The 14,033-nt window shown below is 33.4% G+C and overlaps 1 protein-coding gene and 1 long non-coding RNA gene across 2 annotated transcripts; one reads left to right on the top strand and one right to left on the bottom strand.

Annotated features, from left to right (window-relative positions):
- The first annotated feature begins 3,374 nt into the window (after positions 1 to 3,374).
- LOC140986354 (tubulin alpha-2 chain) lies at positions 3,375 to 6,637 on the top strand. The gene is made up of 3 exons (XM_073454563.1): positions 3,375 to 3,620; positions 5,107 to 5,712; positions 5,814 to 6,637. Exons 1-3 carry the CDS (start codon positions 3,528 to 3,530, stop codon positions 6,462 to 6,464), a joined length of 1,350 nt encoding a protein of 449 aa, XP_073310664.1. The 5' UTR covers positions 3,375 to 3,527; the 3' UTR covers positions 6,465 to 6,637.
- LOC140986355 (uncharacterized) lies at positions 6,540 to 6,792 on the bottom strand. The gene is made up of 2 exons (XR_012176929.1): positions 6,639 to 6,792; positions 6,540 to 6,589 (listed from the first exon to the last, which is right to left on the bottom strand). It is a non-coding gene; the product is annotated as an uncharacterized lncRNA (long non-coding RNA).
- Positions 6,793 to 14,033: the final 7,241 nt, after the last annotated feature.

Genomic DNA, 14,033 nt, shown 5'->3' with positions numbered 1-14,033 from the left:
AAAAATATTCTAGGAATATACTTTTAGTGTAAGATTTAAAGTAAATGGGTTGGAGATAAATGTTATATTTGGTGCAGAAACTGCATTATTTTGATACAAATATAACAACAAAATAGATTTATGAGTTGAAATAACTTAAGAAGGAATAGTGGAGACATGACCACGAGGTTGTTTGATCCCCATGTCCGACCCCTACTCACATGTCATTTATAAATTTTATGACCCCAACCAACATAATTTCCTACTTCCTACTCCTCACATTAAATTTCTCCCAATTTCTAGTGACTTTTAATTTAATTTGCACATTCATTATACATAAATTGTTGGATCATGTGTTGTCTGTTGCTTTATCGAGAGTTACAATCGGTGCTAGATGTGCAGCTTAAATCTTCTGAATCGTACATCAACTCACACGTCACATTTTTTATTTCCCTCTTATCATGTCTCCTACATGGCTACAATTTTACTAATTAATTTCCACTTTTTAGAATCGTAAGATTAAGAACTTGTTATTTTACCTAAAAGTATTAATTGATGCTAATTTTTCATAACTGCCACGTTTCAATTTCTATCCCGAAAGTCAATTTTTGATTGCAATGTAATTAAATACAAATAATCGAAATCAGGCAGAGAATCATATCTTATTCAATCAATAATTTTCAAAATATAAATGTTAGAAATTTAGAATGCCCATATTCAATATTTCTAATATTTTACGAGAATTGCAACTCATTTTTCCTTAGGAAAGGTGCAAATCTCTTAATTACACAAATGGGTCTTATTTTTTGAGAACATTAATGTTAATAATATATTATATTATATAATATGAATTTAAAAATGGTCAACATTTAAGCATAAAAAATAGTTTTGGGTTACTCAAGATAAAATAAATAAATAAATAAATAGTTGTAGGTGCAAATAAAATTTAGGCGCCATGGCCTAATTAGATTGGGCCATGTTTCCTATTTTAAGTCCATTTTAGTTGGACTGGATAAGGTGTTAACAGTAACCCATTTAGGTTTGTCTAAAGCTCCGGGCCTGCTGTTAAAAACCCAATATCACGTGGTCGGTCTTATGGGCCACATTTGGAATGTTTACATATACCATGGCCCATGTGGCCACAATAAAAGAAAAAGAAAAAAAAGGGGAAAAGTACACACTAAATTGCCCACGGAGGTAATTACATATTGTAATTAGGGCTGTAAACGAATCGAATCGAATAGAATTTAAAAAAAATTTCAGTATTCGAGCTCGAGCTCGAATCCGAATAAACATATTCGAAGCTCGATTCGAAACTCGAACTTTTATTATTTTCGATTCGAACTCGATTCGAACTTTTCATATACTAAATCGAATAATTCGAATATATATATATATATAATATATATATATACTTAATAATATTTTATTTATTTTTTAAATATAGCTAAGGTTCGCGAACAGTTCGCAAACAATCGAACAATATAATTTTAGCTCGAATTCGATTCGAAAAATATTCGAACATGTTCGAGTTCGGCTCGAATTTGAAATTAGAACCGGCTCGAAAAGTTCGTGAACCTATTCGGTTCGTTTACAGCCCTACTTGTAATTAGGGGTGTTCAAATTTTAGATAAAATCGAAAATCTAAACCGAGAAAAACAAACAATGAATCGAACCGAAAATCGAATTTTATAATTCGGATATAAATGTTAAAACCGAAATTTATTCGATTTGATTTCGGATTTTATATGTCAAAACCGAACCGACCGAAAAAAATCGAAAATTCATTAAATTAATAATTTTATTTTATTATATATTTTTTGAGATGATATGAGTGAATAGTGAATTATTTTGAATACTATTTAGTTGATTGTTGTTTATGTAACTCATTTAGACTTTATATTTAAATTTTTTACCAAGAAATCATGTAAAAAGATAACATATTATATTTTACAATATATTTATCTTATTAATTTAAATAATTGTATCAAAATCGAAATAACCAACCTGAATAACCGAAACATTTTTGTAGAAAATCGAACCGAACTGAAGAAAAATAGTTCGGCTATCGGATTATAAATTTGTAAAATCGAAAACCGAAAAAATCGAAATAAAAAACTGAAAACCGAACTGAACCGATCGATGAACACCCCTAATTGTAATTGTTTTTTTAATAATTCCTACATCATAATAAAATTAATAAATAATTATCATTATTATAGCTGAATATTTTTTTATCGTTTTTAAAATTATTTTTCGAATTTACTGAATATAATTCTTAAGAAGAATAATATCAAAGTCTAATAGTTAAAATTAAATACCGTGGGATAATAAAGTATAAATTGTGTATTATCTATTTGTTTAAAAAGAAAAATATTTCAGTTATTTATATTATAATCATAAATTTTTTCAAATCATTCTCAATTAATTAATTATATATAAATTTTGACTCATTTAAAAAAAATTATCTACTTGATTTAAATATAATTATTTAAAAGTTTTTTTAAGTATTTAATTGATTAATATTATACAGGTAATATGGGCCGAGTACAGGCCCATATTGGAATGGTGGGTTAAATTTGTGCGATAAAATCACATTTGTAGTCATCATATTTTCTTATTAAATTTTTCTGGTCCATAAACATTTAAATTCGACATATTTAGTCCCTAAATTTTAAAAAATATAACAAAATCACTCATCACTTTTAAATTTATATTTAAATATAGGCAAAAACTTGTGTGAGACGGTCTCACGGGTCGTATTTGTGAGACGGATCTCTTATTTGGGTCATACATGAAAAAGTATTACTTTTTATGCTAAGAGTATTACCTTTTATTGTAAATATGGGTAGGGTTGACCCGTCTCACAGATTAAGATCCGTGAGACGGTCTCACATAAGACTCACTCTTAAATATACTCATAAGAACTAAATTACTATTATTAAGAATCTCTATAATAGAGACAAAATAATGTCTTGGTTTGTTTTTGGTTTTTCTTATTTTACCATTATGTGATACCAATATTACATTTTTATTTTTATTTTTTTTTATAATTTCAACAAACAATTTTGTTTTATTTTTTTTAATTACAATAATTCAAATAGCACTTTAGTGATTCGATAATTTGTCAAATTTCACTTTAATCCTTCGATAATAATAAAAAAAACCGTACACACGCACAGAGTAGCTAGTATTTATTATATTTTAGGGCCCAAAAATTAACAAAAAAATTTAGAAAATAAAATTTTGGCAAAGACAAAGAAGCTACTAAATGATAGAACATCTACAATATAAATATATATTGATTATAGATAGAACAAAATTTATATTAATTGTGTACATAAATTAGGAGCACAAAGAAAAATTAGATAAACATATCAAAATTAATTAAAAAAGAAAAAGAAAACTGCCCCTGATTTTTTCTTATAAATTGCCTAAACACTCAACCCTAGCATTCCTATTCCGACTCTGCGTCGCACTTTGTCCGGTGACGTCTTTGTATACGCCTCGGGCCAATTCAATTCCTTTTCCATCAGATCTAATCCAAAATGAGAGAGTGCATTTCGATCCACATTGGTCAGGCTGGTATTCAGGTCGGAAATGCCTGCTGGGAGCTTTACTGCCTCGAACATGGCATCCAGGTTTGGATATTTAATGTTTCCTTTTTTCGTTTTTGATGAATCTGCATTAGATATGTGGTTTCGGGGATCCTAAATTTCGTTCTTTTTCCTCATGCTGGTGTGAATTTCTCAGATCTGGGTGGGCGGACATTGCATGGTTCTTTTGGTTTTCATGATAGAGAGTTGTCGATCTCGCATCGACATTTGAAATTTTTGAAAATGATTGGAGTAGATTGTGACTGGAAGAAAATGTATCATAAGTAGAGATGTCAATGGGGTGGGTATGGCTAAACCCAAGACCCACTCCATGAAGAAAACTTGGACCCATTACCCACCCACCCCGGTTAAATATTCTTCAAACCCACCCCACCCGAAAATGAAATGGGGCCGGGTAGACCCGCGAGACCCGAATTTTTTAAATGAAAACAATAATCTTCTTATCACATGACTGAATTATGAAACAAATAATCCTCTAAATATAACACAATAGAAAAATAATTCATGTCTTCGACCACACTTAATAATAACAAACAAATTATTTTCACGACATAATGAATCACATAAAAAAAAGAGTTAGTAGCTCTCTAATAAAAAGTCTTGACATCCTCAAAAATAAGTCATAACAGAAATTAAACAGATCAATGTAAAATCAGCGAGTAAGCAATCTTTCAGACACATTATTCAGGATCATCTTCTTCTTCATCAAGAATCGTGAGACAAGTTTGTAAATTAATTGAAGAATTACTTACAAAATTAAAGAGAGAAAGTATAGTAACAAAATTAAAATGAAAGTACAACGACAAAATAAAAATGTGATTTATTTACCTTCCACGTCTCCTCACAACTATCTTCGCGAGCACATCAATTTATATCCACATATATGAGGTGGGTATGGGTTAGGTATTATAGGACCCATGACCCGCCCCATACCCAGACGGGTCTCAAAAATTGGACCCGAGACCCGTCCCATGACCCATTTAGTATGCCCAAACCCGTCTCAGATGGGGTGGGTCCATTGCCATTGACATCCCTAATCATAAGTCGTTGGTCCGATTTGGATTTANGAGACCCGCCCCATGACCCATTTAGTATGCCCAAACCCGCCTCAGATGGGATGGATCCGTTTTGCCCATTGACATCCCTAATCATAAGTCGTTGGTCCGATTTGGATTTCTTTGTTTTGTCATTTTTGTCGACGATTTTGTGTGTGTAATTGTAGGTCCGGAGGGAAGTTTTTTTGTTTGGATCGTATTTATTATAGTTTGTGGGGTTATATGATTTCATAGATCATTGCAATCATATATATATATATATATATTTAATTCATTTTTTGTGTTATACGAAGAAAATGCATTAGAAACCGTAGATCTAAATGTCTTGTATAGATTGTAATGGACTTCTGTCTAATTCATTGTTCTTATCGTTGGTGTGGTATCGTATGATTATTATCGGGAAATTGAATAATGATGATCCAGATCCAAAAATGTTCATGTTCTACCTTGTGTAGGCTGATGGGCAAATGCCCGGAGATACCACTATTGGCGGAGGAGATGATGCCTTCAACACGTTCTTCAGTGAAACAGGCGCTGGGAAACACGTCCCACGTGCTGTTTTCGTTGATCTTGAGCCCACAGTGATCGACGAGGTGCGCACAGGTGGTTACCGCCAGCTCTTCCATCCGGAGCAGCTGATAAGTGGCAAAGAGGATGCTGCCAACAACTTTGCTAGAGGTCATTACACTATTGGCAAAGAGATCGTGGATCTCTGCCTTGATAGGATCCGGAAGCTTGCAGACAACTGTACCGGTTTGCAAGGTTTTCTGGTGTTCCATGCTGTTGGTGGAGGCACCGGATCTGGGCTTGGGTCTTTGTTACTCGAGAGACTCTCTGTTGACTACGGTAAAAAGTCTAAGCTTGGATTCACTATTTACCCTTCCCCTCAGGTTTCAACTGCCGTGGTTGAGCCATACAACTCTGTGCTTTCGACCCATTCTCTTCTGGAGCACACCGATGTTGCTGTGCTTCTTGATAACGAGGCTATATATGACATCTGCCGCAAATCACTTGATATAGAGAGGCCTACATATACCAACCTCAACAGGCTCATTTCTCAGGTAATTTATCTGTCAAGGGTATAAAATAAAGCATCCAGTACCGTATCAATGGTTTTTCTATGGTCCTGATATGGAATTGATTCGTTTGGAAATTTGTCCAGGTGATATCTTCTCTGACGGCATCTTTACGATTTGATGGGGCATTGAACGTGGATGTGAACGAGTTCCAAACTAACTTGGTCCCATACCCAAGGATCCACTTCATGCTATCATCATATGCACCTGTTATCTCGGCTGAGAAGGCGTACCACGAGCAACTCTCTGTTGCTGAAATCACCAACACTGCTTTCGAGCCGTCGTCTATGATGGTGAAGTGCGACCCTCGCCATGGGAAATACATGGCCTGCTGTTTGATGTATAGGGGTGATGTTGTCCCCAAGGATGTGAATGCTGCTGTTGCCACCATCAAAACCAAGAGGACAATTCAATTCGTGGACTGGTGCCCAACTGGGTTCAAGTGCGGTATCAACTATCAGCCCCCTACTGTCGTTCCTGGTGGAGATTTGGCCAAGGTGCAGAGGGCTGTTTGCATGATTTCCAACTCAACCAGTGTCGCTGAGGTCTTCTCAAGAATTGATCACAAGTTCGATCTGATGTACTGCAAACGTGCGTTCGTGCATTGGTATGTCGGTGAGGGTATGGAAGAAGGAGAGTTCTCCGAAGCAAGGGAAGACCTGGCTGCTCTCGAGAAGGACTACGAGGAAGTTGGAGCCGAAGGTCCTGAAGGAGATGATGAAGATGAGTATGAATAGATTAGTTTCGTTCGGGACGAAGGTAGATGAAGTTTGTATCGACATCTCGCGTTTGTGTCTCTGTTTTCTCCGTGATTTGTGTTCCATGTGTGTGCGCTCGTGTCTTTGTAGCAGCAAAACTTGTGCTGCTATTGTTTGTTCATCGTTGTTGAAAAGATTTGCGTCGGTGTTCACATTATTTAATATTATATATAATGAATTTTATGCTAAAACATTTATAATTATTTTTAATATGGTGTTTCATTAGATTAAATTCGAATCTACTTTATGCTTTGTAATTTAAAATCACAAATTTAAGCTTCATGATCGATCATGTATGCTATTTACATTGCCTGAATTGTTAATATAACCCAAATTTGTGAATATCTATGAACAATACATTGCCTGAATTGTTATTATAACCCAAATTTGTGAATATCTATTAATGTTCATAGATATTAATAAATTGATATTTCATAATATTTAATTTTTTATATTATCAATATACTCCTATTAATATGATTAGTTTTTTTCACCTTCTCACCTTTTCATCGAAATTATATTTCTTTTTGGCTTTAAAATTGAACATTAGACTATGATATTTTACTTTGATATTCCGTTTGGGTTATTAATTTAAAAGATAATATCCAAACACGTCTTAAACTACAAAAGTGGTCCTTGAACTTAATAAATTTGACCTAACGAAACCGTTGATCTAAGAACACGAGGCCAATTGACCTCTTCCAAATAGATCTATCCCCACTTCATAAAAATATACGTATGATCTTTGTATTTCTACTCAAATCAATTTTATTTTTTTAAAAGTTTTTAGTAACGTTACGTTACATCTTTCCTCTTTTCTCGTCTCATCCCTACATTTTTTAGTTTTATCAAGTGTTTATAATTAAAAGATCAAAGTGTTTCCGCCAAACAAATCATACTTTTAATCATATTAATAATATAGACACAGAATTACATTAAAGAAAATACAAAACGAAATATATTTTATATTATTTCAACTATAATTTACAAACCAGGCAAAGAGATTCAGTTGCCTTCAGTCTTGCCGCCGAGAGGGGAAGCTGGCAATATAGGCCTTGAGTATATCACAAAATCCCGAAACCCTGGTTTATCTCTCAGATTCAATTTCCCCTCCCCAATATCGTCTCCCAGATGCAAATCCTGGGCTCTGATCCGCAAAATCTGGATATGGGATCGCACGGCGCTTTTCCGATTTCTTCCCTCCGCCGCCGCTCCCACCACCGATCTCGGCGACTCGACCTCCTCCGCAGAAGAACCACAACTCTCCTGATCCATATCAAACGCCGCTGTCCTGGAATCTAAACCGGAATACTCCGGGCAAGAGAACACCCTGCAGCTCTTCTGATCTACGCTGTAATAATTCATGGAGAACGAGGAAAACTAAACTGGTTTTGCTGTTATATATAGGTGGAAGGATGGGGATTGCGTTTGTGGGTGTGATATTTATGTGTGAATTGAGTGTTGGGGTGAGGTGTGCAGAATACTTGGCAAGTTTGGCCGTGCTTCCCGTTGAGTGACGCTCTTTCCATGGAGACAACTAACTAACAACAACCATCTGGCCTTCCGACGCGTGTCCTTTTACCAGATTTTTCATATATATCTTAGTCCAATATTTCATTGCCTTTATTTTTCTTGTGTTTTTTTTTATTCCAAAAACCTTAATACATAATTAATGAAAAGAGGAACTATTATATTTTTTATTACATGTTTCTTTTTTGTTTTTGATTATCAATTCATGATTCTACTCCATTAATTTCTTTATTTTCCTCTGCATTTGATTTTTTTCTCATAGGAGTGTTCGTCTGTTTCCATATCAGCAATTTTTAATCACACATCGTTAATTTCTCGTGCCACGTTTTACTCCAAAAACATATCCGATAGTGAACCCAAAAAAAGGTAGGTCTCTTATGAGACTGTCTCACGAATCTTTATATGTGACTGTGAGACGGATTAATTCTATCGATATTCACAATAAAAAGTAATGCTCTTAACATAAAAAGTAATACTTTTTCATGGATGACCCAAATAAGAGATCCGTCTCACAAAATACGACCCGTGAGACCGTCTCATACAAGTTTTTAATCCCAAAAAATAGGTTCATTTTTGTCACCATCAAAAGCTAAAAATCACCGCTTTTAAAATATTTTTCTCACAATCAAAAAAAAAATTTACTTTTTCCGTACCGACCCACTATTTCCCACTTTTTAATTTAGAAAATGAACCAATTATTAGTTTTAAACTCGAATCATTTTTCAAATCATGAACCCACTACACCCAACATAGTGGTTATTTTTGACCCCTATGTATAAATCTCCATTGGACGATGAATAAAATCGAAAAAAATATAAATTAGTTGAATAAAATCATAAATTGATTGAAAACAGAATATTTCAATCATCATATCTAATTGAGTTTCAAATCAATATGAAAAGTTTCTTAAAATTTAATAAAAACTTGTCTATAATGGCGTAGCTCAGAGAGATTGGAAGTATAATAAAATTATATTTATGTGGAATCATCACATTTTTTTCATTTCTTTTTCAAGATTATAATAAATATGGTAAATAGTAAATATACCATTTCCGACCAAGAAAATAATATTTATCATAGAAGATCGATTGGGTAGGTGTTGGTTGAAAAGTTTATGTTACAAATAAATGATTAAATAATATATAGATGAATCTAAGAATCTTGCAGAAGATTTAAATATGATATAAACTTTTCTTCAGTTAAATGTGCCTAAATATTATTGGTCACACGTGGGGTCAGCCGGCATGTTAGGTTCATATTTTATGAGTTTTCCTCTTCCTTCTCGAAATATTTATGTATCATTATTTAGTTTAGTTTCTACACGTGATTTGTCAAAGAGGCTGAGCGACGTGTACTCTTTTTTCAGAACACGACGTTCTAATCGTGATCTAAGTCATCGATTCACCAGTAATAAACTTTATCGACAACTATGATAATTCAAGAGGTGGCTCTCGTGCATGATTATTGATTGCTTTTAATATTTTTATCAACAATCATCGTACTCCAACACTAAGTAGGAACAACCGTGGTTGTATGTGACATGCTCAATTAACATTCCTCTATATTTGTATTAGTTTTATGAAAAACGGTTTAGTAGAAACTGTTAGATATTTAATAAAATAAATCTATAAATCATATGATTAAATCCATATATCACAACACGCAAAGAATTCATGTCGAATTATCAGAAAATATAAATAACAGTAAACACATAACAGAATCCATTGATTGATAGCGTCTGAGTTATGGATTTTCCAGGACAACAGATAATCGACAACTTTATTCTTGTCTTAGATGAGAGAAAGAGAGAGATCTATAATATATGTGTCATATATATTATGTGTTATTCTTTGTGTCTTGAGGACCATAACTTTATATATACTTAGCAGTCTTCGACTTATCATAGAAGACTTATATATGCTGGATTTCTACACATAAGGTGTACCATACCAGTTTATTTAATAATTTGGAAATCCACAATTAATTAGATCATCTTATTAGGTTTTTTATTAGATAATGTGTCTATGTATAATTAATTAAATTATGTGAGCAAACGGCATAATTCCAACGGAAAACACCTTTGATATTCTATATCCAACTATTTCGTGACATAATTATTAAACAAAAGGTTTGATTCATGATCCCATTAGATTAGTGGCTCGAGGTTTATACATACAAGTGGCAAGGGCACGTGTATTTTAAAGTGGCGTAAATTGCTTGTGCATTTAAAAGAAAAGTTTCTTCCTATTATAAAATGTAAAATGTCAAATTAATGACAATGAGATGTTGCCTAATCACAATGAACTAATTTTTAGGACATACGTGATAAAAGAGAATGAAGTGAAAATAAAATGAACATTTTTATTTCATTCATTGTGTGAGACGGTCTCACGGGTCGTATTTTGTGAGATGAATATCTTATTTGGGTCATTAATGAAAAAGTATTACTTTTTATGCTAAAAGTATTAATTTTTGTTGTGAACATCGGTAGAGTGGATCCGTCTCACAGATAAAGATTAATTAGACCATCTCACAAGAGACCTACACTATAATCTTTATTCTATTCCAATATATCAATCATGAACTTGTAATCATAAAGATACTACATTAACTCGTCAATGTCTACCAAACATTTGATTACCTAAATAAGTTATCCTATTGGTTTTCAACAAAACGTGACTTTATTTATACCTAATTACCAACACCACCACCAACAGCAATAAATCAATCATAACAACGAATTTTTCCTTGAATTTTCGCGTATTGTAAAATATAATTATTCGAAAAATACTTTGAATTAATAAACCAGCTCACAAAATTTTGCTCAACTAAAAGTGAGGCTCAAACTCATTATAGAAAACTTAAACTTGTGAGCACGAGTTTGAAAAGCTCACAGTCAGTGACGAAACCAGAAATCCAAACCTACTTGAGGTTAATTATTTTTTTTTTTACAAAATACAAAATAACGCATGTCAATTAACTACATTGTAATTAGGTTCTTTGGACTAAAATCTTGATTTTATTGAGATTTATGTTTCTTTTTTTTTCTTGAGCTACACGAGCTAACTGTAACTTTTTTGTCTTCTACTCTATTTTTCTATTTGACATACCCAAATTAAAAATAAATTTGGAACAAATCTCTAAATTAAAATGTAACTTTTTTGTCTTCTACTCTATTTTTCTATTTGAGATACCCGAATTAATTATAAATTTGGAACAAAATCTCTAAATAAAAAAATAAAAATAAAAAGCTGGCCCGGACTATTGCACAAAGTGGCTTTGCCCTTGCTTATACTTCATCATGATGTTTAGACAACTTGAATATAAATGACATTGTATTCAGACTCCACAATTAAGCTGATAGCTGGTCTCGTTATTTAGTTTTCGTGCTTACGTGCATCCAAGTTAGCTGGACAAGACACGAGCAATTCACGGTTAGCTCCATCGGTATTAGTTAAAGCTGTCAAAATTGGTGAGCCAGCCCCGATCTGCCTCAACCAGCAATAAAACAGGGTCGGGTGGGCCAGCATGCTAATTTGGTGATGATATCATGTGCGGTATTTTGATATATAAATGTGAAATAAAGAATAAAATATACGGTATGGACTTCTGGTCGCACAAATTGCATAGTATCATAAATCGTAAATCTGGCTATTACCCATCCGTCAGGACACCGAAATTTACGTGAAAAACCCCCTAAAAATTATTAAGGTAAAAATCGCAGACAAAATGAAAAGATTTCCACTATAATATTTTGTAGGTTACAACCTCTCACTGTGTTTTCAAATATAACACACACTCTATTAATACATGATAACAAAACATCTCACAAATATTATAGAACAACACACTCAAATGATCTGAATGAGAGAAGAGAGCTGAGAACGAGATGTCTTGAAATGTTGAATGCCGCAACTATTTATATGCGACCTCCACGAATGGTCATTAAAATTTTATTCGGCTCCAAACTCTTACCAAATCAATACCATTAAATGCATCCACGATAATTTTGTCGACATCCATCTACCATCATTTAATGGATTTTCACCTATTTGCTGACATTTTTCTCAGTTTGAGATTTGATTAAGAATCAAACACTTCTCCATACATCCTTTTTATCATGTCATTCCCTGCTGCTTGCCTTTTTTGATAGGTCACTTGACTATCTACACCACTCAAACTTGTAAGTGTTCACTGGTTTTGTCATAAAGCCAGCTATATTATCTTTTGTAGGGATTATCTGCATATCCATACTTCCTTTTTCTATTACTTCTCGTACAAAATGAAATTAGAATCCAATGTGTTTATTTCTTGAATGAAAGGCTGGTTTCCTTGCAATGTGCAAGACATTCTGACCGTCACAAAACAAAAGAACATTTTCTTGTTTGAGATCGATATTCTCTAATAATCTTTTAATCCATATTGTTTCCTTACAAGCTTGAGTAACTGTTATATATTTTGTCTCCATTATAGATAATGTCACAACTGTTTACAATTTTGAAACCCATATTATTGCTGCTTCTACAAGTGTAAACACATAAACAATAGTATACTTCCTCTTATTAGGATCACCTGTATAATCTGAATCGACATAGCCCTTGAGTGTAAAATTCGACCTTCTATAAAATAATGCAGCATTTGATGTACCCTTAATATATCTAAGAATCCACTTAACCATACTCCAATGCTCTCGTCTAGGATTCACAGTGCACCGACTAACTGTTCTCACTGCTTGAGCAATATCCGGTCTTGTACATATCATGACAACATCTAACTTCCCACTTCTGATACATATGGTACTCGAGATATCTCAATCCTCTTTACTTCATTGTTAGGACACATATCGGAAGATAACTTTAAGTTAACAGGAAGAAAGATATAAATTGACTTACTATCTTACATGTTGAAGTGTTGCAAGGCTTTTTTCAAATAATTGTTCTGAGAAATCTAAATATTTATGTTTCTTCTGTATTGTTGAACTTGTATCTCTAGAATATTGGTCGATGGTCTCAAGTCCTTCATATCAAAAACCCTAGCCAATTGTGTCTTCAATTCTTGGACTTAATCATTGTTGGAGCCTGCTACCAACATGTCGTCCACATACAATAGAAAAATGATGTAATCATCACCAGACCTATTGAAATATGTACAATGGTATGCACTAAGTCTGTTATATCCAATGCTTGTGATATAGGAATCAAATCTCTTGTACCAACACATCGGCGCATGTTTGAAACCGTACAAAGATTTGTTCAACCTACAAACCAAGTTTCTTTTCCCGTAAAATCTTCTGGCTGGAGCATATAGATTTATTTTTCAAGATCTTTGTAAATAAATATCGTTTTCACATCTAACTGTTCTAGATGTAGGTAAAACACAGCACACAATGCCAACACTACTCTGATTGTTATTAGCCGAACCGCATGAAAAAATATCTCACTGAAGTAAATGTCTTCTTTCTGAGCATACTTTTTTTTATCACCAATCTAGCACGATATCGCTCAACTTGGTTAACAATCATTTTTGATTTTATAGGCCCATCTGTTATCAATGGATTTCCTCCCTCATGGAAGCGTAACAAAATCCCAAGTTTTATTATTGTCTAATGTCTCCAATTCTTCATGCATTGTTGTCATCCACAGATACATCCGAGATTTGAGTAGCCTCATATAAACTCGATGGCTCACCATCCTCTGATAATACACAATATGCAATATTGTTTTCAGTTATATAATTTGAAATCCAACCTGGTGGTATTCTCTCTTGAGTTGACTGCCTCACTTTGAAAACCTCAGACTCAGCATGTTCTTGTTCCTCGTGTTCCGATACTTCTTAACAAGAAATTTAACCTTCATTTGTCTTATTATCAATTTGAAATATATTATTTTCCGAATTTCGTGTATATTTGTTTCTTTTTGTTTTAACTTCCTCAAAGATAGCATCCCGGCTGATGACAAGCTTATGGACAGTAGAATCCCACAAGCGTAACCCTTTTACTCCATCAACATAAACCAATAA

The sequence above is a fragment of the Primulina huaijiensis genome, chromosome 10 (genome assembly GCF_012295235.1).
Source record: "Primulina huaijiensis isolate GDHJ02 chromosome 10, ASM1229523v2, whole genome shotgun sequence".
Taxonomy (NCBI): Eukaryota; Viridiplantae; Streptophyta; class Magnoliopsida; order Lamiales; family Gesneriaceae; genus Primulina; species Primulina huaijiensis.
Note: the sequence above shows the minus strand (reverse complement) of the source record. Positions and strands in the feature narration are given on the sequence as shown.